The sequence below is a fragment of the Kwoniella dejecticola genome, chromosome 3 (genome assembly GCF_000512565.2).
Source record: "Kwoniella dejecticola CBS 10117 chromosome 3, complete sequence".
NCBI classification, from domain to species: Eukaryota; Fungi; Basidiomycota; class Tremellomycetes; order Tremellales; family Cryptococcaceae; genus Kwoniella; species Kwoniella dejecticola.
In genome coordinates this window covers 1,156,514-1,182,391 of record NC_089303.1, presented here as the reverse complement: position 1 = coordinate 1,182,391, position 25,878 = coordinate 1,156,514, and the positions used below count along the sequence as shown (strand labels likewise).

Genomic DNA, 25,878 nt, shown 5'->3' with positions numbered 1-25,878 from the left:
TCATCACCCGCGGCACCACATCCACAGCGCGAGTAGCTTTCCTACCGAGAATTTCGGGATGCCGTCAAATGCATATGGCCTCTACAGCCGAGCGGAAGGAAAGACAAGAAGGAGATGTAAGTCTCTGTCGCCCCTGTCTGTGCTTCCTGTGTCTAACAAGCTGAAGAGATGGTCAATCGCGCGTCCTAGATCAGCTCGGTATTCTCTTCCTTGTCAGGAGAAGCGGCTGTAGAGCTCCCAGCCAGATTTGGCGAGCTCAAAAGACATATCATAGGCGATGAATCCAATCAGCGAGCACTGATTGATAGCTGGTCCAGACTTACTAAGAGACTAGGTCAAGCTGCGGAAGAGATCGATAGGAAGAAACAGGATGTAAGTTTATGTAGATAGTAATGTCTACACTCCCCTCTGTCCCCTCTGTCCCCTCTGTCCCCTCTGTCCCCTCTGTCCCCTCTGTCCCCTCTGACCCCTCTGACCCCTCTGTCCCCTCTGACCCCTCTGTCCCCTCTGACCCCTCTGTCCCCTCTGACCCCTCTGTCCCCTCTGTCCCCTCTGCCTCGGCATACACCACAAGTCACCGGCTGATCAATAAACCGTACGCCAGTGCATCCCTCAAATCGCGTTCGATAAGCTCACCTCACCCAGCTCATCTTCGAGCAGCATTAAGGCGATCAAGGCCACCGGCGCTTTCGTGCTGAAAGACGTGATCGATCGGAGGGTCGCCGAGGGGTGGTTGACAGAGGTTGAAGAATATATCAAGGCGAATCCAGAGGTCAAAGGGTTTCCAAAGGACGATAAACAGGTATTCGAGCTCTAGTAAGTGTCTAAACCGGATTCAAGTCGTCCTCACACCAAGCGATCGAATGACGAGTAATTGAATTGGTTTGCAACGATTTGGTTTAGCTGGTCGAAAGTCCAGCTTGAAGCTCGATCGCATCCCAGAGCACTGGAAGTCCAGAAATCCCTCTTGAACCTATTCAACCCTTCAGGTTCCGGCGAGGATGGGGACGTTTCGACAAAAGTACCGCTGAGTTATGCGGATCGACTGCGAATTCGTCATCCGGGAGATGCCAAGTTCGCCCTTGGCCCTCATGCCGATGGGGGAAGTGTTGAAAGATGGGAAGATCCAACATATCGAAAAGTATACGAAAGAGTTCTCAGAGGTCGGTGGGAGGAGTATGATCCGTGGCAGATTGTGGATCGAGTTAGGGCGGAACAGAATATGTATGATGGACCTGGGTCTGTAAGTGTGCCATGTTACGCTCATGAAAGGTTGATTCTGGTTGTTTGAGGCTGACTCGATGCGGATTTTATTCCTGATTTTCTACTTGACAGTGCGGTGTCTTTAGGGCATTCCAAGGTTGGACGTCGTTGAGCTCTACTGCGCCAGACGAAGGGACGCTCAGAGTATATCCCTTATTGAGGGAATTGGCGGCTTATACGATGTTGAGGCCGTTGTTCAGGTGAGGACTGCCCACCTCAGGCAACTCCGCTTTTATGGAAACACGGCCTCAGAAGCTTCACTGCAAGCCAGTCTTCGCTGATCAATGCTTTGTGTCGACGTAACAGGGAAGTATCCCCGCGATCGACACTTACGCATTCAGAATACTTGGCATCATCAAATTGGGAATTAGACTTTGAATCCACTGCTTTTCCCGGATCACCGTTGGCCCGGTGTCAAGAGTACAACGATATCACTCATCCGCATCTGGAGTTGGAGCGAACGATGGTCAGTATGCCAAAAGTGGAGCCGGGGGATCAAGCTTGGTGGCATTGTGGTGAGTCCGGCGAGATCGTCCACTCAACTTCATCGTGATCCATCGCATTTCATTCCGATACCGAGATGAGCAGGAAGGGAAGACAGTCAGCTAAGGGAGTAGTAATCCATGATGAACCCACACAGATATGATCCATTCCGTCGAATCTGTACATAAGGGCACTGGACCATCGGCTGTTTTGTATATCCCAGCTGTACCTTTAACGACCCAGAATATACGGTATATCAAAGATCAACGAACGAATTTCCTGAGCGGACGACCGGGTCCTGACTTCCCTGGAGGTGTGGGGGAGAGCCAATTCAAGGGCAGAGGAATGGATGGTGATATCACGAATAAAGAAGGTCGACAAGCGTGAGCCAACAATTTATTTTGTTTCAAACCAAAAGAGCTTCAGACACTGCTTCGGAACGCAGGATACTGATGGGATGCCTTCGTCCATACCTGTATCTGCTTCTCGAATAGCATGGGTTTGGAGCCTTTTGAGTTACTCCCTGGTCTGAGTGAGGGCGAGCAAACTCTGAGGCGGACAGCGTGAGTCGAGGTCGGCCCTTGGAAACACTTCACGAGACTGACGTTTGTGGGCAGCAACGAGATCTTAGGATTCTGAAGGGAATTGCTATCGAGCAGATCGCTTGATCTGCTTGGCATATTAGGACAGTATCTTTTTGGCCATGAGTCCAGGCAATATCAATAGCACATAATCAGCATGTATCGGATGAGTTCTACGCCAAGTTCCTGCGTTCCCGTTGTTCAGAGACCGAATTACTACAACGGGTCACTAGTTCTCTCCCTGCTTTTGCCTGTCTCCACTTGCAAATCGGGTTCATCAGTCCGGGGGGGCATCCTTCGCTTGCCATCATCCATGATCGTCGCTTGCGCAAATCGGAGAGGAGAAAAGGTAATCCTTGTTGTTATGGTGCATCTCACTACAAGGCGATTTTAGCTACGTCCATCCCGCCTGGCGGGGCCGCCGCGTCTCCCAATCGCGCTTTATGTATCTTGATATCTTCTACCGGGCGGTCCTCCGAGTCCGTACGTACAGCCTCTAGACGTTGGACGGTCTTCATACCGGAAGATATACGACCGAATATTGTGTGTTTGCCATCTAGGAAGGGTGTGGGAGCCTGTTTCATGTACAAGCCAGGTGATTAGTCAATGGATCCGCTATGTGTAAGGGTTGAGGGAGAAGGAGTTTTGTTGAAGGCTTGAAAAAAGGACAAGCAGAGAGAGAGAGAGAAATTGGACTCACGCATGTTATGAAGAACTGCGAGCCTGGAAACACCAGTCAATCAGATGAGGAGTAAGCTAAGGTTAAATACTTCACTTCGTGGTTGTGAGATTACGAAGCCGAACTTACCATTGGTATTTGGCCCGGAATTCGCCATTGCTAATATACCTGCACCAACAAATCTCAGATCCGGATGCAGCTCATCTGCGAATTTGTCGCCGTATATCGAGGTCCCTCCTCTTCCTGTCCCAGTCGGATCACCTCCTTGGATCATGAATCCCTGCAAATATGATCTCGCATTGATCAGCCAACTAGTCCGGCATTCGGCAATTGATAGATCCTTATAAAGAGCAGGATGGGACTTGGAGCAGGTGGAAGGGAGCCATAAATGGTTCACGCGCACGAAAGCATGCTTACAGGTATGATTCTGTGAAATATCACTCCATTATAATACCCTCTTTCAGCCAGCTTTGAGAAATTGTTGCATGTCTAGAACGCAATGAGTGTGAGTCAGCTCCGTATCACAGTACAGATATCTCCTGAGCTGCAGCAGCTGAGAGATCAGACTTACCCTCGGCGCATGAGCTGTGTATAGCTCGACAGTAAAAGATCCTACGGAAGTGTCGAAAGTTACGTATTCTGCTTTCGGGGCGGACATCTTTTGTCGACTGTGTTATGCGAGTCTCCGTCGATTCTTGAGAGTGTAAGTCGTAGTCCTCTACGCCAATTTTCTGTTATGATTCCAGGGGCCTCGACTGGCGTGATATGATATGCTGAAGCATTAATTATATTGTGGAAGTGAAGGAAGCAAGGATAGAGATATATCGTTGGCGCAACGGTAGTTGAATGTCTTCCGACAGACTTGTTCGATCCACGTGAAATTTGGTTCCGCCGGCATTTAACCGATCAGCACCATATCCACGTCCACGTTCAGAAAGCAACAAGCAACAAGCAACACATCTTACCCCTTTATGCATCCATTCACTTCGATCCAAAGATACGGGGTACACACCTCAGCTCGGCAAATTTGAGAGAGACGTCAAGATGGGTAGAAATGGTCTCTTTGGTAATTTCCAAGGCCTTGATGCCTTCGGGAAGGTATGTCTGTCCAGCCCTTCTTCGTTGATCATCCTGTGCTGAGCAATGAGCGATTCCAATTATCGAGTAGACGATGGAGGATGTCAAGATAAGGACGCGTACAGGAGCACTGTGTGAGTCTCCAGCATGACAGTCATTGGGTCTCGATCAGCGTAGCTTATGATGCTTTCTTGACGGATACATAGTGACTTTCCTGTCGTTCTCAATCATCCTCACTTCGATAATGCTGGAATTCATCGATTACCGGCGTATACACCTAGAACCATCCATAATAGTAGATAGGTCTCGCGGCGAAAAATTGGTCATAGAATTCGACGTGACTTTCCCAAAAGTCCCATGTTATTGTACGTGGCTTGCATCAGCTTGCTGCTCTAGATCTTCCTTGGGGTGTACTGTGTCATGTCAAGCTGACAAAGGAGTGTCGGCTTAGTACTCTCGTTGGACGTGATGGATATCTCGGGGGAACATCAGACTGAACTAGAGCATCACATCTCGAAGACACGGCTTGACAAGAACGGGCGAGCTTTGGAGACTGTCGCTGGTGGTCGTACGTATACACTTCTCTTATGCATCCGCCGGCCGGGGTTACAGCTGATCATGGGAGAACATCCGCAGAGCTCAAAGGTGAAGCAGAAAGGCAGAACTTAAAGAAGGATCCAAGCTACTGTGGCTCGTGTTACGGTGCCTCCCCGCCTGAGAATGGGTAGGTCAGCTTCTCTCCCCAGAATCGTGATTTCAGCTAACCCAAAACTGATCGCTAGTTGCTGTAACTCATGTGAAGAAGTTAGACAAGCGTACGCCAGGAAGGGCTGGTCATTTAATGATCCGTCTGGGATCGAACAAGTAAGCTCAAGCTCCAATATCGATGGTCAATCGTGCGAGTCCACGTGCTGATCGGTTCGACAGTGTGTCGAAGAAGGATGGGAGGATAAGATCAGAGAACAGAACACTGAAGGCTGTCAGATCGGTGGACGAGTACGAGTGAACAAGGTAAGCTCGACTATACATGCGATCCACCAGACGTCAACTGATTTGTATTCACTTGACCCTTTGTGTACAGGTCATCGGTAATCTGCATTTCAGTCCGGGTAGATCGTTCCAGAACAACATGGTGCAAATGATGGACCTGGTGAGTCCAACTTGAACAATCGGCGCATCTTTGCTGCAGGATTGACATGTGTACCAGGTACCATATTTGCGAGACAACAACCATCACGATTTCGGCCATGTCATCCATAAATTCCGATTCGGTGCTGATCTGAATGCTGCCGAAGAGGCCGTCGTCTTGCCCAAAGAAGCTAAATGGAGGAATAGCTTGAACATGAGAGATCCGTTGCAAGAGGTTGCAGCGCATACTGAGGAGTGTAAGCCGTCTGCCTCTCCTTTGTGATGCTCTCGAAACTATGGTAAGAATGCTGATTGATCCTGTTTTAGCCCAATATATGTTCCAATGTCAGTCGGTCCACCATCTATACTCAAACGGGTTCACAGCTGATTGATGATTTCGTGGTATAACAGACTTTCTGAAAGTTGTATCAACCAACTTTGTAGCTCTGAGCGGAGAGGAAATCCCGTCTCACCAATACTCAGTCACGCAGTACGAACGGGATTTGCGAATGGGTAATTCGCCAGGAAAAGATGCTCACGGTCGTATGTCAAGATTCTTCTTCTGCGACGCGCGCGAAAGGACGCAGCTAACGAGTCTGGATAGATATGACTTCGCACGGTGTTGCCGGTGTTCCAGGAGTCTTCATCAAGTGAGCTATCCCCATCAGATTGGAATTGGGTATGAAAAGCTGAACACGTTTCCGTAGTTACGAGATCTCACCGATGAAAGTGATACATACCGAAACGCGGCAATCTTTCGCCCATTTCCTTACTTCGTATGTTGCCTTGCCCGCTTGGATGGGATTGCTTGCTGATAATGGTCACAGCACGTGTGCTATCATCGGAGGGGTGTTGACTGTTGCCAGTCTGGTGGACGGATTCATCTTCTCCAGTTCGAAAAGGCTGAAGGGCATCAACGATGATGGGTTCGGTGCGCCAGGAGGCAAGATGGTGAGTCTCTCTCGTCATGGCGCGGTATGATTGCAAAAGGGCGTTACGACGTGCGGACACTGATGAAACCCCAATAATATCGTCACTTAGCTATAACGAAACGAAGGTGTATATAGTGCTAATTCCAGGACCCATTCGGGACCGGAATGTTGCATCGACGGAATGCATTCTGCTTCGTTGTCACCCAGAGTCCAGCTGTGGCCTGCAAGCTCTAGTGATGAGCCGCCCTGCACCCAGTGATACAATGCATGTGATCGTGATGATGATACAGAAGCTCGCGACAAAGAAGGAACGTAGGGAAGCAGAGAATCAGAAAAGCGCGTCAAAGGCCAAAAAAAAGTTCTCCCACGGGGAATCGAACCCCGATCTCCCGCGATCTACATGAAAGGCGGATATACTAACCGCTGTACTATAGAAGATTAGAGGATTTTACGCACGGATCTCCAAATTTTGAGTTAAATATATAGTTTACGTTTTCTGCCAGAAATTGATTTCCAATTTCACCGGCATGCATTCATAGAAACTGAAATACAACCAACGTCCTTTGTCATCCGTATATACTAGTACCGCGAGACGAGCATGTGGTGGACGGGAAAGGGACATATCGAGTCAAAGGACAAATAAACCGCTGTGCCGCTTTAGGACGATATCTGATCAGAATCGCCTAGTTCGACGGCCTCAGCAACTCCCAGATCCGTTCCTGACTCCACATTGAGCTTCTCGGGGCCTCTTTCTTCGGCTCTACGCTTCGGAGATCCGTTGCTCTGGTCAACACCGTTTTCGCCCGCTTTATTTGGTTCCTGCACTTCCGCATTACCATTCACTAGGCCTTCGGAATCCTCGTCATCCACTGCGACAGCGTCATCGACTTCCTCATTATCCTTCGTGATCATACTGCCCGCATCTCGTTCCTCAATTATGCTCAGCTCTCGCCTTGCTCTGCCGGTCCGATCAGGGGCATCTTCCGAGTCGAGCCATCCATCCAGTGTGCCCATCACTGCTTTGGTTGTGGGCTCAGCTTTCGAGGGTGTAGAATTCGACCCTGTCATCGCTGCAGGAGCTGACGGCCTAGTTGGTGTGGAATTGCCTGGTGTTGATGAGTCAGTCCGTGTGAGTTTGGGCGTAGGCGATTGAGGAGCACTCGAGTCCAGTAACCCCAGGCTAAGGGGTTATTCGCAAATCAGCTTGAGTACTACCGAGTGGATCAGTAAAGAAATGTGCGCACGGAGCGAGTACGCTAAATATCTGGCCTTCCTCCTTCGGCGGACCATACGAATCGAACGGATCAGGAATTGACATGATCAAAGGCTCGAGTATCGGGTCACTGGCTTTACCAGCTATCTTCTCGTAAAAATCTAGCTGGCTTCGCACAACGAAGGCCACTTTATTCAAGACCGTATCCCAGATCTACATCCAACCCAACGGTTCAGCCGGTCATTGAAATCCAGTGCTCAAGGGATCTGCACAGCCCATCAATGATCTGACATACCTCGTCTTCGCCTTCGAGCACTTCCTCGTGATATCCAGCTTTCATACTATCCAGCTCGTCTACTTGTCTCTGCAGCTCAGTCAAAGCTTGTCGAAATTGCTGTAGATCTGTCAACCCCAACGATTTTGTATTAGTCCGATAAATTCGAGAGTGTCAGAAAGATGATATGCTGTATGTACCTCTTTTCCGCCTTCGTCCATGCCTGAGATTCTCCGCCTCGGTCTTCCTGATCTTCCCACTCTGCTCATGTAAGGCTTTCTCATATGCTACCAATCGGTCCGCGGTGACAAGCTTGTAATGGTCTAATGCTTCCAACAAGGGGATCTCAAATTGACGGTATACAGCATCCGCGAGAATTTGTTCGTGATTTGAGACTAGGTATTGTAGTCCAGATGCCCCTGCCAGAGCTGAGTTGGACGACCTGCATCCTTTCACCCTGTTGATCGTCTCAGCTGTAAATTCTATCCGATGATGCAAGACTCCTTAAATTGAGGGGGAAAACGCACCTGGAACAAGCTTCCATCGCTGATGCGAAGGCTGCAGTGGCTGATGATATAGCTAGTAGAGCGTTTCGATAGGCTTTGGCCGCAGCCATAAGCTGAATGTGCCATACTGCTATCAGCTAGTGACAGATTTAGATACGACGGAGCTCAATCACCTCTTCAAAGCATATAATGGACTGCCTTAGATCTTTCCGTGTAATCAACGCATGATTTTCAGGTAAATTGACCTTTGACCCAGTTGTCGTGGTGGAATACTGTGTCCGGCCATCAGCTTGAATACCTGCTGAAAGGAGATGTCATGTACACTCACGGTCGGTGATGCGGGTCTGCCTCCCCACGTGGAGGACTCGTTGGACTTCATAGAGTCATAGCGCGGTCGATTAGCAGACATTCTTGTTGGGTGAAACTTGTTGGACGTCGAATCAGATTGCTTCGCATGGATCTGGTCAACAAGGGTCAACAGTGCATCTTCTGTTGTCGTTTGTTGTTGTTCCCTTTCTTCCTGTTGCTTCAAGGGGCCTGAGCGGTCCAAGCCGAACCGAAAGAAAGCATTGCACTGACACGCGTCCATCACATTCCCACGCGTCTTGCTATCCGATGTGTATTTTAGATGAGTCAGTGATACGCTTAATCCCATGCCACGTCATTCCAAATCATCGAAACCGCTTTGACCCTGCACGCGGGCGGCAATCCCATAAATTTTGAATTTCATCGTTCATCTTCTTCTTTCTTCTTCTCTTTGAACAAAATCCATGTGGTGAGCTTTCCCCTACCTTTTACGGACCATATGGATCCATGGCCAAGCAGCTAACGATGTGAGTGTCAACGGTAACATAGGACATAAAAGTTCGATTCCCTCTTTACTCCCGATAGAAGGTCTCGCGTTCCCGTCCCCTATACCGATCTAGGGGTAAGATCCAAAGTGACTTGCCCTGTGTCTTTCTCGATGATAACCAAATCGATGCGTCGTTCTCACTACCTCTAATCTTTCATCTCGATACGAGGCGCCTGACATCTGTGAAAGGATGTAATGTGGCGCGATGATCTCGAGTGGGATTAGTTTGGGAGGATGGCTGAAGGACCGACATTCTTTAATTGGATGAATCCATTTTCAGGACTTGCTGTAACCTTTGTGAGTTGTATATAGTGATGGAAATTGTGCGGCATTGCAGCATGAATACCTTAGCTCGTTCTCGTATACTTCGGGGTCTTTCTCAAATACACTGAAGAGCTCTGGTCACGTTCCACAGCTTCTGAGATGACCGGACCAGGATGCTCTTCTCGCGCGCGCGCGCACTCACCCACTCATGAGTATCGTATCTCGCTCGTTATTACAGGTGAATCGATGAAAATCTTCGCGATGCACTACTCTCGGCATACCACGGGCAGTCTAGCAGTTCTGCCTGTGTCAAAGCCTGACGCAAAGTTCTTGTTCAAACACGAAGTCTATTTCGTATGCACCAGCCTGACACGATCCTTTTTGGCAAGTTACCGCTCGAAAGCGATGCTAGGCAGCGTCGAACAGCAGACTAGCGGCGCATCAGCCTCTAGGCTATTCCTTGGTCATGTTGACAGAAAACGAGAGATTTATGCAGATCAACTTACTCCTCCCCATATTCAAACGTATCGTCGCATCGAGGGGAATCTTACAGGAGGTTGTCCCAGTAGGACAATGCGCTCTTCCGTAGCTGAGCGCTTAGCCGTTGACTTTCCGGCTTTTAAGCGTTATCTCAATGGTTCGTAATAGGGGTAACAAGGTCATCCTGAGAGTAAGCAAGTGAGCATTGACTTCACAGGTCATAGCATTATCTTCAAAGATCGTTTCCGTATTTACGGTCTGAATGTCGATTTACAGGCGTCGAAATGCGCATTTCAAATCTGTGCTGCTGATGAAGACTGCATCCTGAGGTACGATATCAAAATACCCATCGGGGTTATACGGAGTCGTCATGTCGTACGCCTGACCCTAGCATCCTACATGACGTGCTCGGCGGCAAACGTGAGGTAGAATATGATCATGAGCTCATCAGTTCACTCCGGGCATTCTTGACGTCGTTCACCTAGGGGTCGGTAACATCCCTTAAAATGGAGGGCCCCAAGGCAGAATCTCAATATTCCATCGACAAGTCCCGCTGTTGGTAGGATCGCACGTCACAGCGTGATCCGTTAATGCAGGGTGATCACCCGTAAGTAAGTAAGCAAGTAAGTAAGTAAGTAAGTAAGTAAGTAAGTCAGTCAGTAAAATCAGTACGGCAAGAGGTGTCAGAAAGTCCGACGCAAGGTGATACGCAACACCCCATGCAGACCAGGACTGGGCACCCTGCGCGCACCTGCAATGCTTTGAGTAGAGCAAAGGAGGGGTGCCGACGGGAGAAGCGTTGGTCATTGTTTAGCCGTTCAGTCATCATGTACCTGAGTGTATACCATATGTATAGTTGCTACGGGCAAATCTTTGGAAAGCACTCATTCAGCTCACGCAGCCGACGTTCCCGGACCGAAGCCAGACTTTAGACTTGATGACCCTATCGGCAGGTATATCAGTTGGAATTGACCGCTAGTGAATATAAACGCCTCTACTGATTTTTTTCCTCTTTACGTGACTGATTTTGCTTGGCATCTCTGCCGTCTACCAAATCCTGCTTTGTACACCCTCGACACCTGTCCTCGAAGCCATATAGTAAGTAGTCTGCATGTCTGTCGATCATGCCCTCAGGGGTCCATTTCGGTATCCATCATCGATAGGTAGAGGTCATGTCCATACAGTATACGCTGCCGTTCGTACCGGCTGGCAGGTGTAAACATGCTTGTTTACACTTTTTCGTTGTCAGTCTCAACGAACAGCGGCGTCCGGGTTCATTCACCAATGCATGATATGTATGCGTCAGTCTGCTCACCAGACATCAAACTTCATACACTGTTGAACCACTACTGAACGTCGACACCACTTATCCTCTTCAAACAAAGAGATGTTCGCCATTCCTTCCACTGCATTGATTTTGGGTATCTTGAGCCATTCAGCAATCGTTCGAGCTCAAATCAACACACGTGGGTTCTTGGGCTGTGCCAGTAAAGATAGTCTGGATATCTTCGCGTACAACATTGAATCAGACAGTGAATCGGACGCCGGTAACACTCAAGAGAGCTGTCTGGTAAGCCATCGGAATTTACTACCCTACAATGTTGCAAAGCGAGAATTCTAGCGTTCCGTTGACTGACATGGTTTCTCATTTCACAGAACCACTGTAATGGCATTGATTACCAGATCGCCGCATATCTCACCTCGACCACCGAGGCAGAATACTGCTATTGCGATAACTCCTTACCGCCGTTGCAGCCATACCAGATCGTGGAAGGAGCAGACGGGCTCGGGAATTGCAATGACAATACAGGCGGGGTAAGTAATGACAACTTGCTTCTCACTCATCCCCCTAAGGTGTACTAACGATTAGGAAGATGGGACTTGCACAGTATGAAGTGATGAAATTGTTAGCATTGCTGATTTGTTGACATGAGTAGGTGTATGATATATCGACCGACTACCAATTCGAATATTGTAGCTCAACAGTAGATGATGAAGGCACAGTCGGTCAGTCGAATCAGGGCTCGATGGAGGACTGTTTCGCTCAATGCGACACGTATACTTGGGCCTATGTCATGCCTGTATCCGACTCCGAAGGCGGTCCCGAGACCTTTATGTGTGAATGCGGGTCAGGAGATGTGGGCGGAGCAGTAGTGGATTGTGCCAGTAATGTGTTCTTTGCGTACGATCACACTGCGGCATCTTCCCCTTCTATCGTCGAGCGAAGGAGGAAGCGAAGAGCGAATGCCCCACGTCACATCAAGATGCGAGGTCGACCTAATGATCAATCACATGGATGCCCAGCCGGACTGACAGCTTGTAACCTGGAGAACCGAGATGGGACCTCCTATGAATGTATAGACACCGATTCTGAGTTAGGTAAGCGCCCACTTTCACTGTCGCGGACGATACATCCATACATCTAGCGCTGAGCGTCGAGATGATGGCTCACTGTTTCTGCAGAATCGTGTGGTGGTTGCATGTACGGTATCTATGGACTACTTTCCACCAATACAAGCGGTGTCGAGTGAGTTTGGTGTACATTCAGATTCACCAGCAGCAGTCGAAGAGAGCTAATTGTCCGACCAACCCTCGAACCTTTAGTTGTTCCATGCTACCTGGATCTGTGCTAGGAGGAACAACCTGTCTAAAGGGATCGTGTCAAGCTACAGCATGTCGACACGGATGGTCGTTGATAGAAGGACTGTGCCAGTAGATTACCCTGATCACGTATTGAGGTTGCCTATCGCAGCCATGATGTGAGCTAGGTAGGACAAGAGTCGGAGGCAGTTTTGGCAAGGCGGATACAATACATATGATCAGAAGCGACAGCACACTACTGGTCCCTCTCCTAAGCCGAGTATGTTTGTTGTTTGCTCAGCATATTTGCATGAAATTTACATATAATTACATCTGACGCATCGGATCGCCATGGCCCTGGTAATCAGGAACAGGTGATGCACCTTCAGGAAAAAATTCGCCGGAGCCGAAATGCGGGACGAAGTTAATGCCCCTTTTGATCGACCCTTTTCCTTTTGTTTGTTGACAGTCCAACATTATTGTGACTGCCATATCTAGTGTGAACGACACCCGTAGCATGTGGACCCTTTCTTCTATCTTCCGGTACCAAGCGGAGTGACTCGCTGCTTGGACTCCGAGGCATGGTGCAAGCAAGCTACTTGATCTGAACCTGAGAAAAACCCGGACCATTTCAAGCAGGTCCACAGCGATCGCTATTCTATGCAAAGGTACACCGATGATAATGTTCTTTTCGCCAAATTCTCTGTCATTTATTGTACATCTTGCTTTGTTCGTCAATCCATAGAGACGAAACTGGACTCTGCTTCGCACCTGACGGCTGATTCTCACACCTGCCCGCTGATCTATACGACAATATGCTAGCTATCCCCACTTTGGTCGCTTTGGCCGCTGTCGGCTCAATGAGCGCTATACAAGTCAGAGCCGTCAACAGCAACGCCTTTCTGGGTTGTATCTCTCAGACCACTGCAACGAGCTGGCCCGAGTACACGAGCCAGGACGACATCCCTTCTTGCACTGTAAGCTCATTCAATTCACAGCTAGCAATTGATCTCCGGCAATAGTCCATCAGCTTGCCACCCCGGACAGTCTCCATACTTGAGAAATAAGCTAACCACCCTCTTGTCTGACCATCTCTGTGATAGGCTTATTGCTCGGAGAACCAATATCGATATGCAGCGTGGCTGCACGGAGTCAGCGTAGACTTCTGTTATTGCACAAACGACAATCCTCCTGCGGATCCAGACCAATACATAAACGATAACAGCGGTATGGGATCTTGTAACGTCGGCAACGCAGCTGTAAGTCACGTCATGTCATGTCATGTCATGTCGTATCATTCATCCGGTCACCTACACATCCAACTCTGGCTGGATCCCGCTAACATAATGGAGGTTCCTGCCTTTCCATGTGCGTTGTGTCTAGATGTTCGACACGGTGACTGATTACTCTTGGGAGTACTGTACCGGCACGCTTGGCGACGCGGTCCTCAAGCCCAATCAAGATTCAATGGAAGCATGCTTCGACTTATGCGACGCATACACCTGGGCGTACGCCGTCCCAATATCCGAGGATGGCGCCAATAACGGTCTGTTCGGCTGCAGTTGTTCCAACACCGACGTAGGGGAAGGCACCGCGCCTTACTGCGCTGCTAACGCGTATTTCGCTTTCGACCATACGGCCCCTACGTCGCCCTCTGTCATTGTACGACGAAACGCTCGGATCAAGCGAAGACAAGATCTGATAGATCAACAGAGGGATAATGGATGTCCGGCGGGATTGACGGCTTGCAACGTTCCCACTTCCGATGGGTACTCTTTCGAATGCCTAGACACTACCTCCGAATTAGGTATGTGCTATCTCATCGATGCATCAGTCACCCGCTAATTCATCGAATCTCTCTCTGTATTGACGTTTCTGTGCAGAATCCTGCGGCGGCTGTTTGTACGGCACTTTCGGAGCGAGTCCCGTTAACTCCACCGGTGTAGAGTAAGTACTGCTTACTTCGGCCTATAGCCCCCGTGCATTGTAGCAGATAGCTGATACTGTGCTTGACGATGGTTTCTCAGCTGCTCAGCGTTGCCTGGTAGTATTCTGGGTGGTACCACTTGTTACAGAGGTACATGCCAAGCTTTGGCATGCGAGGAAGGGTGGACTCTCAAGAACGGCGTGTGTCAGTAAAACGTGTTTCAGTAGAATGCGTCTTATGCCAGGCAGAGGCAAACCGGGAAAATGACTGTGGAAGTCAAGTAAGGACAATCTATATGTTCAGTATTATAATTTTCGTCAATTTTGGGTTATGCAGTTCATTGGTCTTGCTGTATGTTTGACTGCCGAGGGCAATTTCAATTCGACTGTAATGACCATTCCAAAGTTGAGCAATCGTCTGGGAATTCGGCGAGGACTGAGGTTAAGCCTTTGCGCTTGCCAAGCGGCACGCTAATCAGCGCGCGGTGCCATGTATATCAGTGATCAAAGATGCAGATATGAGCTGTGCTTGAAGGAAACGATACCAGCCAGGACCTTCGTCGCGCATCCAAGATTGACAGGGAGCTTGGAAAAACACTTGTCGAGAAGAGGAATTAGATCGACGAAGGCTTGATCTTACATGTCGATCAGGGAAGACATGAATGTGCATGACAACGCGAATGGCGGGATAAGAGAAGCCGCAGGAGGAGAGAACTCCTGGTATCATTGCCAGAACGGACGCAATATCAGCGTGACTGGATGATCACAATCGAGAATGAACACTCACCCAATCTAGGTCACTGCAGATGTTCAAACTCGAAACCGCTTTTAGAAGGAACCGAACACTATCAATCTAACCAGTTCTACCACAGCTGTCAAAGAATACCAACAATTAGCGGTCATATTTACAACGAGCATCTGTAGATGTTCTCAGTTCTTAGATAGTGACGAATGGCAGAGCGAAGCATATGTCATGTGAGGGCCGTTGCGCTTAATCGGAGATCAGACATTCGACTTACTGCCGCCAACCACCAAGAAACCCATCGCTATCAACACCCATGTACCCACACTTCGCTTGGTAGCTGATCTGGGTGGTCTAACTGTCTTCTTCCCTGCTTGTGCTCGCGCTGCGAAGTTCGCGTTCTTACGTCGGATATCGGCGTTGGTAGGCTGTCGTGTCTCCAGGTAAGGTCGGAGAATGGTGTTGAGGATGGACATAGTGTAAACGGCGAATTATCAACAGACAAAACAGGAGGGGAGGTCAGGCGCGTCAGTGACCATTCGGAGAGATCATGCCAACGCTGGGGCTCACCATGTTGTTCGGGAGGGAAGAGGGACAGAAGGGATGACCGAAGAAGATGTGCGGGCTATACTAATGAACGACTGGGACCTCGGAAGCTGATTTTGAAGTGGATTGCGGGAGGCGCTTGTCCAGGAATCTTCTCCGATATATCTGCTTGCCGCCTACGAATAGCCTTAGGGATCCTGTTTGCGATACAAGATCAAAGACCGAGAATTATCGAAGACACAAGTAATGTTGACGGATTTCGAGTAACCTCAACTTCCAGCGAGGCGATGTCCGAAATCATCGACGGGATCAAATCATCTTGAGTCTTGTAAGCATGATTACGTTTCACAGATTAGCGATTACTAAGATCGCTGATAACGATAACCGATTGCTCATTCCCCGATCTCATATAAATATCAAAGGTCTTGATCTCTTCTTCCCTTCTCATCCCCCTCATGTTTACTTAATCACGCGAAATAGCCATGTCCGCCGAGGCAGTCAACAAGATGCAATATGTACGATTAGGCAAGAGTGGTCTCAAGGTATGTACATCCCAATGAACCACGATGGGTTGTTCCTGCTGATCGCAAAGTATGACAGGTCTCGAAGATCATCTTGGGATGTATGTCATACGGTGTGAAGCGACCCAAAGATAATTGGACTTGGGTTCTGGAAGAGGAAGAAGCGCTTAAGCACTTGAAACACGCTTATGATCGAGGCATCAACGTATGTCGGCTTCCGCTTCATCGTAAGAGTAACGGTTGCTATGTATGCTGATATCAGGTGTGTCACACGCTAGACATTCGACACTGCCGATACATACTCGCAAGGTAATTCAGAACGCATCCTGGGTAAATTCCTTAAGACCTACGATATTCCCAGAGAAAGTGTCGTCATTATGACTAAGACGTATATGGCCTGGGGCGACGAGAAATCCTACGGTCCTGCAGGCTACGTGAATAACAGTAGATTAAGCAGAAAGGTGAGCTCTTATTTTAATCAGCTCGACTTTAGTCTCTCGCAATCCTTTTCGCTGATATGGATTGGATAGAGGATCTTCGCGGCTATACAAGGCTCTTTGGAGAGACTCGGTACGGATTATGTAGATGTCTTCCAAGTAAGCGGGAAATTGCCTTTTACTTCCCATCATCATTTCATCGGGAGTTGAGAAGATGCAAGCTGAATTGTCTGCTTTTAGTGCCATCGATTCGACTACGAGACGCCAGTGAGCCTTTAGTTTCTTATTTCTCACACGATCGCACTCTGCATGAGGTGTGATACATGCTGAATCTACTGCACGGTAGATCGAGGAGACCATGCAGGCTTTGCATGATGTCGTGCAAGCTGGGCATGTGAGATATTTAGGAATGAGCAGTTGTTACGCTTGGCAATTCCAGCTTATGCAGCGTGAGTATGAGTCGTCTCTTCTAGATTATCTCTTGTACCATCTGTCTCACGCGTCGAGCGGCATCAATTGGAATCTTGTACACCATCAAGCTGATCTTGGTTGGCGATAGAATACGCTATTCACAACAAGCTCACGCCGTTCATCTCTATGCAAAATTACCACAACGCTATGTACAGGGAGGTATGTGTCCCCCTATCTCTCGATCACTGGCACCATACTGACGGCTTCATGGGGCGTGCGTGGCCGTGTAGGAAGAAAGAGAGATGATGCCTACTTTACAGCATTTCGGCGTAGGCTGTAAGTAATCGCTAGTCCATGCCCTGTATGCCCTTGGGCACATGGAGTGCGTGCGTTTCCTGAGCGCTTACGAAGCAATTCAGCTATACCTTGGAGTCCACTTGCCGGTGGAAAACTCTGCAGAGCTCTTAACACCGAAAACGAGACTGAGCGCTCTCAAAGCACTGCAAGGATGTATGGCGACCTATCCGACGCAGATCAAGCTACCATCAATACTATTGAAGAGATCGCCAAAACCAGAGGAATATCGATGGCTCAAGTTGCACTTGCTTGGTCTTTGAGTAAATCCTTTATAAGTGCACCTATCATCGGGACTACCTCTCTAGAGAAACTGGACGATCTTTTGAAAGGCCTTGAAGTCACTCTGACGGACGAAGAGATCAAGAGTATCGATGGGCTGTATAAGCCAAAAGCCATACTCGGACATAGCTAGTGAGCGGGAAAAGACCGAGCAACGATGTTGATGGTAATGATTGTGGACATCGCATTTCCGAAGTAGAGACGTAATTTTGATGCAACATATGTGCAAGAATATTATCGATGCGGGATGTGCTACATGCTATATACAACAAATCATCTATGTGCATCGTCCATTTCGTCACGTCATGATTGGCATGGTCCCTCGTGATTCCCGTTCTATTGGGCCACTTTGGCTCATACAGTATCTGTTTCCAACTCGGCTTCTTTCTCCTTACTGCTCTGATCTGTCGGGATAGGACCTGTATCCGCGTCATCGAATTGAATGATGTCAAGCTGCCAGTCCAAGATCTCTTGCTAGGTCCATATGACAGGTTATCAGTGTATATCGATGCAAGAAAAGGAGGGATATCAGTGGAAGGAAGTAGAAATTCACCTTTTGCCAAAGTCCTCCACAAGCTCCAGATATACCTACATACCATTCCTTCTTGTTTTCACTTTTCGAGCCTGAGCTTGATTCCTCAGATTCAGGTAAGCTAACATCTAAGACCTCTAAAATATCATGCTCGGGCGTGCGCAGGTACGCTTGAACTCTCCTCGTGCTGCTCTCATTGTCCGCCGAGGGAGAAGACGAAGGAGAAGGAGAAGGACACCGATAAATGACTTCCAGTTCGTACACCCTGCCATCGGACAGGAACGGTATACTCCCTGGCTTCGTGCAGCCCAGTGAATGCTTGTGATGCGCCTTAAGTGGGGAGTGAAGGGAAATGTGCGGTGTAGGTGGATCATCTGCGTGATCTTGCGTGCGATAAGTATCGACTATCTCAATTGCGTCAGTCGCGTTGCAATCAAGTCGGTATACACGACGAAAAGGTCATACTCACTTTCGATTGCAAAATCGCCGTCTTGACCTAGTCCATCATACCCTAATCCATATCCACCAAGACCCAAGCCCATTGCCGAAGAGAAGATCAAGGCTATACCATCTGCTTCTCCGCTCTGAGGGGAAGTCAATCTGAATTTAAACTTGCACCTGCAATCCGTATCTCGGTCAAGTGGGTGCGGATTGAAGACGGATGAAGTTTGCGATGGACCGTCGGTGAGTAAGATCCCAGAAGAGGTTAATCGGGTGGTACCGTATTTGATGAGCCCGTTATTCAACACGGTTAGAGATCGAACGACTATCCGTCATGCGCGATCAGCTTGAGTCCTCAATGCTCTCTCCACTCTGAGTTTACGAATGAGAGGAGCGCTTTGACGAGACACACTCACCTGTATGATTAGGTATTTTGACTTCCTGCTTATCTAGCCCCATCTCATCCCGCATAGCTCTCCAATCTTCCGGCCCGCTGATTCTGCCTCCAAGATACATGCGCTCAGCCTCAGCTAGTCGGCCACTCTCATCTGCCATCCAGCGGGACTGGAGTTGGTCCATGGCTTCTAACGGGACTCGTTCTTCAAGCGACATCCTCAGGCGGATAGACACTGTGTGAGCGTAGAGAGCCTATGAGCAGTCGAGTATGTACACAAAACGCGCATCAGCTCGACCAAGCTCATTATCAGATTGCCATGGAGATGTGGATCGTACTCTTCTCAATTCAACCTCTTTCCACCCCCTGGCCCTTCGACGATTTTTGCATTCTTGCCAATCATCCACGTAAGCTCTTGTCACATCCTCTGCGCCATACCGACCGAAGGCTCTGAGCAAGTATCAGACCGTCAGCTCCTTCTCACGATGGACAATCATGGTGATTGGGAAGGAGCTTACAAGCAAAACGCCTGTTTCTTCCCCCATCCTCTGGCATAAAGCAATGGCTTGTTCGTGGCTGCTTCGCTGCATCAGATCAACAGGTCGGCGTATCAGCAACGAAGGAAGACCATTGGTTCACTGGACAAGACTGTTCGATTGACTGACCATGGATCAACGTGCACCCAATGTCTCAAAGCCGGACTCCAATATTCGCACCATACATGATCTTCACTATTGTATGGTGTCATACAGAATCAGCCATCTCACGCTTATTGTGCAATGTAAAGATGAGATGAGGTGACATCACGTCGATGAGCACAAGGCTTACCTATTCCACACATATCGACTTTCGATCCCCCTTACTCTCAAGAAAACATAAAACAACTGTGCCCATTCCCCACATCGACCCTCTCTACTCCTGATCAGAGCTTTGATTTTCCCATACCTGCAGAATCGTCTCATCTCTCCGCATTTAATATCGTTACATCGATGCAATTCTACTCGACCAGCTCCTTCTTCCCTCTCAGCCGATGTGGGTTCTGCGGATCCGACCCCGGTAGTCGGGCCATCGCATTTGGGACAATGTGCAGGATCTATCCACCTCATATAATCATCTTTGAACCATCGAGCGAGCTTTGAGACTTCCGCGTCGACTTCTGTTGCCGAGGGAGATAGGGGAGAACTGCCTGTGGCTGATTTTAGGATATCTTCAAGTTGTGATCGATCTACATCTACATGAGGCTTACAGACGGGTCATCTATCAGGTCATGCGAAGTGAGAGCAAGGATAGGGGTGGATCTCCAATTATAGATCATCATGACATCAAGCATCTCAACGGATGACTCACGTCTTCTTCCAAGGATAAACTATGCACCTTCAAGCTCTCAATGGTCCCTACCATATTTTGATTAACCACAGCCCGAGTATTCCTCGGATTCGAATGTGAGCGGAAGAAATTGAAAATTTCGAGCCGGTACCCATTATTACTATGCAGGGCGTACCATAACGCAGCTATACTGATTAATTCCCTCGTAGTAGGTTGTTCGAGTCGAGGTATTTTGTCATACACCCCACTGGACAGAGCGCTTGCTATGTATCCGATGATGTGTGGATCGTTAGAAAGACCCTGTCCCAGCGACATCTCGGTGGCTCTCCCGGTCAATCTAACTTTGCTCGTGTCCTTCGCTCGTGAGCCGAGTGAGAATCACTCTACTGTTTCAACGGCTTCGATGGTAGTGTGAAGAAGGATCAACGCAATTGCCAGGCGAGGCTTATGCAGCGGTGTTCGAATCAGCCTTGTCATTCTGATGTCCGAGTTGAAGTATCTGTGTGCGCTTCTCAATATTCTTCAGTGATTCAACCTGCACGTCATTTTACGGACATGACCGAGATGATCCCCGTCTGCCTGTGTGTGCCTACATTCCTGATCCATGGATGGAAGGGGGTGCAAGTTGGTCTTTTCATCTCCTCTGCCTCGTACGCATCGAGCTTGACTTTTGTTATGAGCTAGAAGAACACTACTACATTGATTGCTACCTTTGATACGTATTGAAAATGATAATGAATATGGGAAAAGATGAGATATAAACAAATCACAACAAAGCTTCTTCCCCATTCGTAGCAGACTGGCGCTTCAACCTCCTTCTCCCCCCGTCGGGAAGATAGCTGACCATGACTTACGTCCTCCCACTCGTGATTTATGCGTTTAGGGATGAATCAGGACGATGAAATTCTATTTCTCTGTTCCGATTTGGAACATCCCCTATGCTGCTATCCAATAGTCCAGTGAACAAGTACAAGCGCAACCCCCTCACGCCCTCACTCGAACCTATCGCATCACGATACCTTTCTCGGCATTCACCTTGTTGGGACGCTTATCGATATGATCCAATCCCAAAGCATCGTCCGCAGCCCATTTGTGATCGTACAGTACGTCATCTGATACCGAAAACAGTCAGCTGGTCCATACTTGCTGTACTGAAATGTCTACCCAGCTAAGCACTCACTGTCTTCCACGACTGAGGGTTGCTTGAATACAGTTGAAGTGACTAGACTGAATTTGTACTTGGCGAAATCTTTGTCGTTCACACCGATACGTTGTTGTAATCTCTCTTTGGTCTCGGAGAATGGTTCGCCCTGGTAGAAACGCAATTTCAGTTAGCAACACCATCAATTATGGTTTTTGTTCGCGGCGCCCACGAGAAGTTGAGTCGAAAAAGGGGGGTCCAGGGAGAAAGGCAATGATGAGAATTCCGCTCACCTCCTTCAACACGAATTTGCACGGCGTTCCATGTATCCTTGTCGGATCCCTCGCATAATGGAACAGGTTAACGATCTTCGTACCTTCTTGTCCACCATTTGCCGATGCCTCTAGCTCTTCTATCGGTATCTCCTCGGCATACAGCTCTGCAGGTTCAGTGAGATTTCCAATCATCTCACTCGAGGTGTACTCCCGTTGAGATCTACCAGAATGCGAGATATCGAATATTCGGATCTTCCCACTGCCCCCTGGTTGGATCTTCACAGTTTTCACCAAGTTGTCAGCCACATCTGCAAATGTCGACGTCTTCGGTAAGAGGAATGAATGGGTAATTTCTTCTTTGTTATGTCTGCCGGTCCATACCACTTTCAAGGACTTCTTCGTTTCCAACTCTATGATACTTATATCTAATAATTCGTAATATATGATGACGTTAGGATGTTGGCTGTAGTAATTCGTCTGGGTGATATCTGCTACACTTTGATTCAGTGATCGCTTTATGATTGCTTTCGGTGTACCGCTTTGAGGATTGGATGAGGTGAATCGTAATTTCAACGGGTCATGTTTTAAGTAATCGCCGACTCGATGTGCCATCTGCGCCCATTTGTAAGCATTGTCGGCCCTTTCGTGCCCAACCCTTCTGGTGTTTCACTCACGATATCGTAGGTCATCTTCTTACTCAGCATGAGATCGAAATCAGGCGCTTTTCCAGTCGTGTCCTCATATCTCGATTTGAACTGCACTAATACTCGATTTTGCAGGAAATCGTAGAATTGCGGGACAGTCGAGTATAGCGATTGCGCCTCCAGATCGGCGACCCTGTGGGGACGGAATTCAGCTGATTGTTCCCAGCTGTGTCACGCAACAGCTACTTACTCTTTGTCGGTCATGTCGACCTGATAACAGATAACATCACCGTCTTGGATCTCATTCTGCTGATAGGTTTGCTTCATCTTCATCCCCTCAATCATACCAGCTTTGATCTCTTCGTATAATTTGATCGGCGTTGACGATGGCCATCCCATTTTCTCTTGAATGACTCCTAGTAGATCGCTGACTTTGTTGTTCTTGTTAACGAAGACTTTGCCTTGACCCAGTAAAGTCTGCCTTGAACAGTCGAACCATTTGAGGAAGATCATGATGGGAGCATTATTGGGATCAGCATGTATGGCGTTGAATTTGGCGTGGTCGGGATTGTAATCGAGATATAATCTGAGGTCAGATGCTCGGGCTGCCATGCTGTTTCGGATGTGATCCATCGCTAGTGAAAGGAAGGCAGCGACAAATGTCAGCTGAAGGGCTTTTTTCAAAGACGGAAACAAATTAGCTGGCTCACTCTGAGAGTTCTCGGAATCATGTATTGGGACGTCCGGTCTGACTGTCTTATTTTGACGATTCACCAGTACCCAAAGTCTGAAATCGCGTTCGGAGATCTTGAAGTAATGGGCAATCCGTTGTTTGAAGGTGTAGAATGTCTCAGTCTTCAGGACTCGGAAAGTAGGGAGTTCAGTGGCCGGTAGATTCTTGTCATCGAAAGAAGCGAGATCAAATCCTTGATGCCTCGAGAAGATTTCATCCGTTATGACTTTCGCTGTGAGGTAAAGATGTTGTTCGTCCTTCTCTCTGCGCTTGGCTTCAAGCTGTTCTCGCTCAGCATCCAATCGGGCCTCTGCAAGGTATCTCCACGTCAGTCATCGATTCCCCTGAGCAATGTAGCTGACTCACTGAGATGTGAAGGCGTATCTGCCTCCGTGAATGGGGCCAAGACGGTGTCCAATTCTGTTTCTCTAACATAAACCAGCATGTAGGCGTTTGTGAACTTCTTGAGCGTCCTGGCTTGAGTACGTTGGTGAGGAGGGATCAAGCCATTGAGCATATCTCCACCATAATTATCCTCTAAAACCTCCTTATCGGTCACAGGTGTGACCCGGTCATCATCGAATTTGAACCATCTTCCGTCCTTCTCCGGCTTGATCAACGCGAAGTAGTGACCACCATGTAGATCTCCTGAATGCACGAGAACGCCGTGCAGCTTGTATACGTGTGACTTAGATCGATCGGCGCCCTCCTCGAGGAATTCTGCCAGATCAATCTCGAAGGGGAATTCATGTCGATCATTGATCTGTGGACAATCGATCAGCGGTGTCGTCTGGGAACGCGCACTCAATCTCTAGAGACTGCTGACTCACCTTCACCAAAGCATCCTTCTCTATATCATATTCGAATCTTCTCAATTGCATGTGCAAGACCGGAGGAAGAGCTTTGAAGATCACACCCTTTTTGGCCGCTTGCAGACCATGACCTTCCGCCATATATTTGTTATCCCCATCCAAGGTCTCGACTGAGACGTATTCTCGGAACGAATCACGGAGGTTTTTGATACCCTTGATGGTCAGTTGGATATCTGCCAACAGATATGTAAGCTGAACTGCCGACGAGATGCATGGTCTAGCAACACTTACCATAGAACTCCTCAGTTACTGAACTCTCATAATCCACATCGATACATTTGATGTAGTTCTTCATCGATCCCTTGAACAATCTTGGGATCGCTCCTTCAGCAGGTGTGCCTTTCATCTTTATCTCCAATTTGTCTTGCAATATTCGCGAGAACTCTTGAACGTCATGCTGCATGAACGAATCGAGTGATTTCCAGCCGAACGATTTCGTTAACTCGGTGGTCCCGACCGGTTGATTGGATGTTTGCAAATGGTAGAACACTCTTTGAAGAGCCAAGGCGAGGGATTCCGAAGGTATATCGCCTTCTGTCGGTATTTGGTATACAGCCTAGGATGGACGGTTAGCTGATTCCGTCCTTGAGACGATGGAAATCCGAGACATAGCTGAAAGCTTACTTTTCGGAAGTAATTTGTGCAGAATAGGGACTGTAGGAGAGAATTCATGTAACATGTAGCACCTTGGTTCTTCAATCCAACGTGGCCAGTCTCTTTCTTCGAATCATAACTGTATCATAGTTATTATCAGTACAGGCCCAGATGGCTGTGGAGTTTATCGTATTGCCTGCACTCACTTCACGAAGTTGTGCCATAAAACACCTGTTGGATCTTTCAACACCCGCACAAAAGCTGTGATCTCCACTTCATCATTTTCTATCGTCGGCCGTGTTTTACCGTTCGCTGTGTCGGCAGTGTACAGCTTCCTCAGATCAACAAAACGTGTAAAACCCCAATCGCATTCTTCAGCAACGAATCTATGGTGTGCATCTAGGTCGCATATGCGTTAGCGCCGGGATGCATAACAAAAGAGAAGAGCTTGGGACGTATGAGAGTCTGATGACAGAAACTCACGACTCGAAGTTTGAATCGTCGGATCCCACGGATTCGAAATTGCCAAACAGAACTGTGCACATGCATGCCAGCCTTCAGGTGCTGTTTTGGGATTCGCGTAATCCAGATAGACCGAAACCATATCATTCGGTTGGCCGTTTGCATTGCCCTGCGGGAATAGTAAAATCCGCCTATTCCGCATTGTATGTCAGCCATAACTCTCCCAACATCTTTCCCTTCTTGTACGGAGAGAATCGAGCATGTTGATGCAACTCACCACTTGTGACCCCCACAGCTGAATTCCGGACCGACTATACGCTTCGCCTGCTGACTCCAATGTTCGATACGCCATGTCTGAGCTTGGAAATCTTCGATCTCAAGTCCCAGATCCGGCATCGCCTTTGCCGCGTAGGCCTCGACTGTGGAGATAGCACAACTCGAGTCAGCACTGCTTCCGCGCGCGGGACACTTGAGAAGGAGATAGTGGCCAGAAGCATGATGTATACGATGACAGTAGAGCATGAAGCTAATGAGTTTAGAAGAATGGTAATTCCGTCATAGGAGCCAGAATGGTGATAACATCGCGTATTTCATCCAACTTTAGGTGATGTCTTACGAACGAGCCCAGCGGACATGAAGTTGTAGACAGATGAGAAGAGAGGTATACTTACAGTCTTGGACATTTGGCAAATCTTCTACCTCCAACGGCGCCGGACCATTCTCATCAATGATGATATCCGTCACGTCGTTCTGCGGCTGTTGTTGTTGCTGCTATTTTTGGCAAGACAGTCAAATGGTCATTGAGTGGAAACTCGGACTGATGTTTGAGCGATTAGAGGTGTTGGATTGAAGAGCCACATACCATTTTGATACAGCTCTTTGCGGCAAACGTTCAGACGGAGATTGGTACAAGCAATTGATTGAGCTGATCT

At 48.3% G+C, this 25,878-nt stretch overlaps 10 protein-coding genes and 1 non-coding gene across 11 annotated transcripts; 5 read left to right on the top strand and 6 right to left on the bottom strand.

Moving 5' to 3' along the window:
• Nucleotides 1-74: 74 nt before the first annotated feature.
• Nucleotides 75-2,385, top strand: I303_102827 (uncharacterized protein; the record flags this gene model as incomplete). The annotated part of the gene is made up of 9 exons (XM_018406173.1): nt 75-116; nt 190-372; nt 605-816; nt 904-1,243; nt 1,336-1,463; nt 1,570-1,778; nt 1,904-2,129; nt 2,241-2,309; nt 2,364-2,385. The coding sequence occupies 9 exons, from the start codon at nt 75-77 to the stop codon at nt 2,383-2,385; spliced, it is 1,431 nt and encodes a 476-aa protein (XP_018264667.1).
• A 319-nt stretch (nt 2,386-2,704) lies between these two features.
• On the bottom strand, nt 2,705-3,664 carry I303_102826 (peptidyl-prolyl cis-trans isomerase-like 1; the record flags this gene model as incomplete). Its single annotated transcript, XM_018406172.1, has 5 exons — nt 2,705-2,902; nt 3,028-3,050; nt 3,136-3,286; nt 3,424-3,495; nt 3,578-3,664. 5 exons carry the CDS (start codon nt 3,662-3,664, stop codon nt 2,705-2,707), a joined length of 531 nt encoding a protein of 176 aa, XP_018264666.1.
• Nucleotides 3,665-4,050: 386 nt separating this feature from the next.
• I303_102825 (uncharacterized protein) lies at nt 4,051-6,377 on the top strand (the record flags this gene model as incomplete). Its single annotated transcript, XM_018406171.1, has 15 exons — nt 4,051-4,104; nt 4,175-4,217; nt 4,290-4,448; nt 4,535-4,651; nt 4,720-4,807; nt 4,866-4,947; nt 5,011-5,094; nt 5,165-5,233; nt 5,291-5,468; nt 5,539-5,556; nt 5,623-5,754; nt 5,816-5,861; nt 5,919-5,987; nt 6,039-6,162; nt 6,291-6,377. 15 exons carry the CDS (start codon nt 4,051-4,053, stop codon nt 6,375-6,377), a joined length of 1,350 nt encoding a protein of 449 aa, XP_018264665.1.
• Nucleotides 6,378-6,502: 125 nt separating this feature from the next.
• Nucleotides 6,503-6,581, bottom strand: I303_102824. Its single transcript has one exon. It is a non-coding gene; the product is annotated as a tRNA-Glu (tRNA).
• Nucleotides 6,582-6,800: 219 nt separating this feature from the next.
• Nucleotides 6,801-8,545, bottom strand: I303_102823 (uncharacterized protein; the record flags this gene model as incomplete). Its single annotated transcript, XM_018406170.1, has 7 exons — nt 6,801-7,323; nt 7,388-7,569; nt 7,652-7,758; nt 7,831-8,087; nt 8,158-8,249; nt 8,310-8,408; nt 8,465-8,545. The coding sequence occupies 7 exons, from the start codon at nt 8,543-8,545 to the stop codon at nt 6,801-6,803; spliced, it is 1,341 nt and encodes a 446-aa protein (XP_018264664.1).
• A 2,575-nt stretch (nt 8,546-11,120) lies between these two features.
• Nucleotides 11,121-12,449, top strand: I303_102822 (uncharacterized protein; the record flags this gene model as incomplete). The annotated part of the gene is made up of 5 exons (XM_018406169.2): nt 11,121-11,303; nt 11,390-11,548; nt 11,671-12,112; nt 12,197-12,260; nt 12,338-12,449. The coding sequence occupies 5 exons, from the start codon at nt 11,121-11,123 to the stop codon at nt 12,447-12,449; spliced, it is 960 nt and encodes a 319-aa protein (XP_018264663.2).
• Nucleotides 12,450-13,128: 679 nt separating this feature from the next.
• I303_102821 (uncharacterized protein) lies at nt 13,129-14,452 on the top strand (the record flags this gene model as incomplete). The annotated part of the gene is made up of 5 exons (XM_018406168.1): nt 13,129-13,290; nt 13,417-13,572; nt 13,697-14,120; nt 14,197-14,260; nt 14,341-14,452. 5 exons carry the CDS (start codon nt 13,129-13,131, stop codon nt 14,450-14,452), a joined length of 918 nt encoding a protein of 305 aa, XP_018264662.1.
• Nucleotides 14,453-15,067: 615 nt separating this feature from the next.
• Nucleotides 15,068-15,457, bottom strand: I303_102820 (uncharacterized protein; the record flags this gene model as incomplete). Its single annotated transcript, XM_018406167.1, has 2 exons — nt 15,068-15,111; nt 15,259-15,457. The coding sequence occupies 2 exons, from the start codon at nt 15,455-15,457 to the stop codon at nt 15,068-15,070; spliced, it is 243 nt and encodes an 80-aa protein (XP_018264661.1).
• A 552-nt stretch (nt 15,458-16,009) lies between these two features.
• On the top strand, nt 16,010-17,665 carry I303_102819 (uncharacterized protein; the record flags this gene model as incomplete). The annotated part of the gene is made up of 9 exons (XM_018406166.1): nt 16,010-16,069; nt 16,128-16,253; nt 16,327-16,509; nt 16,579-16,644; nt 16,726-16,752; nt 16,832-16,934; nt 17,045-17,115; nt 17,187-17,232; nt 17,316-17,665. The coding sequence occupies 9 exons, from the start codon at nt 16,010-16,012 to the stop codon at nt 17,663-17,665; spliced, it is 1,032 nt and encodes a 343-aa protein (XP_018264660.1).
• Nucleotides 17,666-17,886: 221 nt separating this feature from the next.
• On the bottom strand, nt 17,887-20,540 carry I303_102818 (uncharacterized protein; the record flags this gene model as incomplete). The annotated part of the gene is made up of 9 exons (XM_018406165.1): nt 17,887-18,006; nt 18,086-18,468; nt 18,534-18,830; nt 18,922-19,153; nt 19,238-19,349; nt 19,418-19,483; nt 19,565-19,630; nt 19,728-20,140; nt 20,247-20,540. 9 exons carry the CDS (start codon nt 20,538-20,540, stop codon nt 17,887-17,889), a joined length of 1,983 nt encoding a protein of 660 aa, XP_018264659.1.
• Nucleotides 20,541-21,227: 687 nt separating this feature from the next.
• I303_102817 (uncharacterized protein) lies at nt 21,228-25,811 on the bottom strand (the record flags this gene model as incomplete). The annotated part of the gene is made up of 15 exons (XM_018406164.2): nt 21,228-21,337; nt 21,406-21,535; nt 21,660-22,253; nt 22,316-22,478; nt 22,536-22,920; nt 22,996-23,328; nt 23,385-23,781; nt 23,849-24,063; nt 24,122-24,446; nt 24,515-24,623; nt 24,691-24,883; nt 24,968-25,137; nt 25,224-25,365; nt 25,618-25,717; nt 25,809-25,811. 15 exons carry the CDS (start codon nt 25,809-25,811, stop codon nt 21,228-21,230), a joined length of 3,369 nt encoding a protein of 1,122 aa, XP_018264658.2.
• Nucleotides 25,812-25,878: the final 67 nt, after the last annotated feature.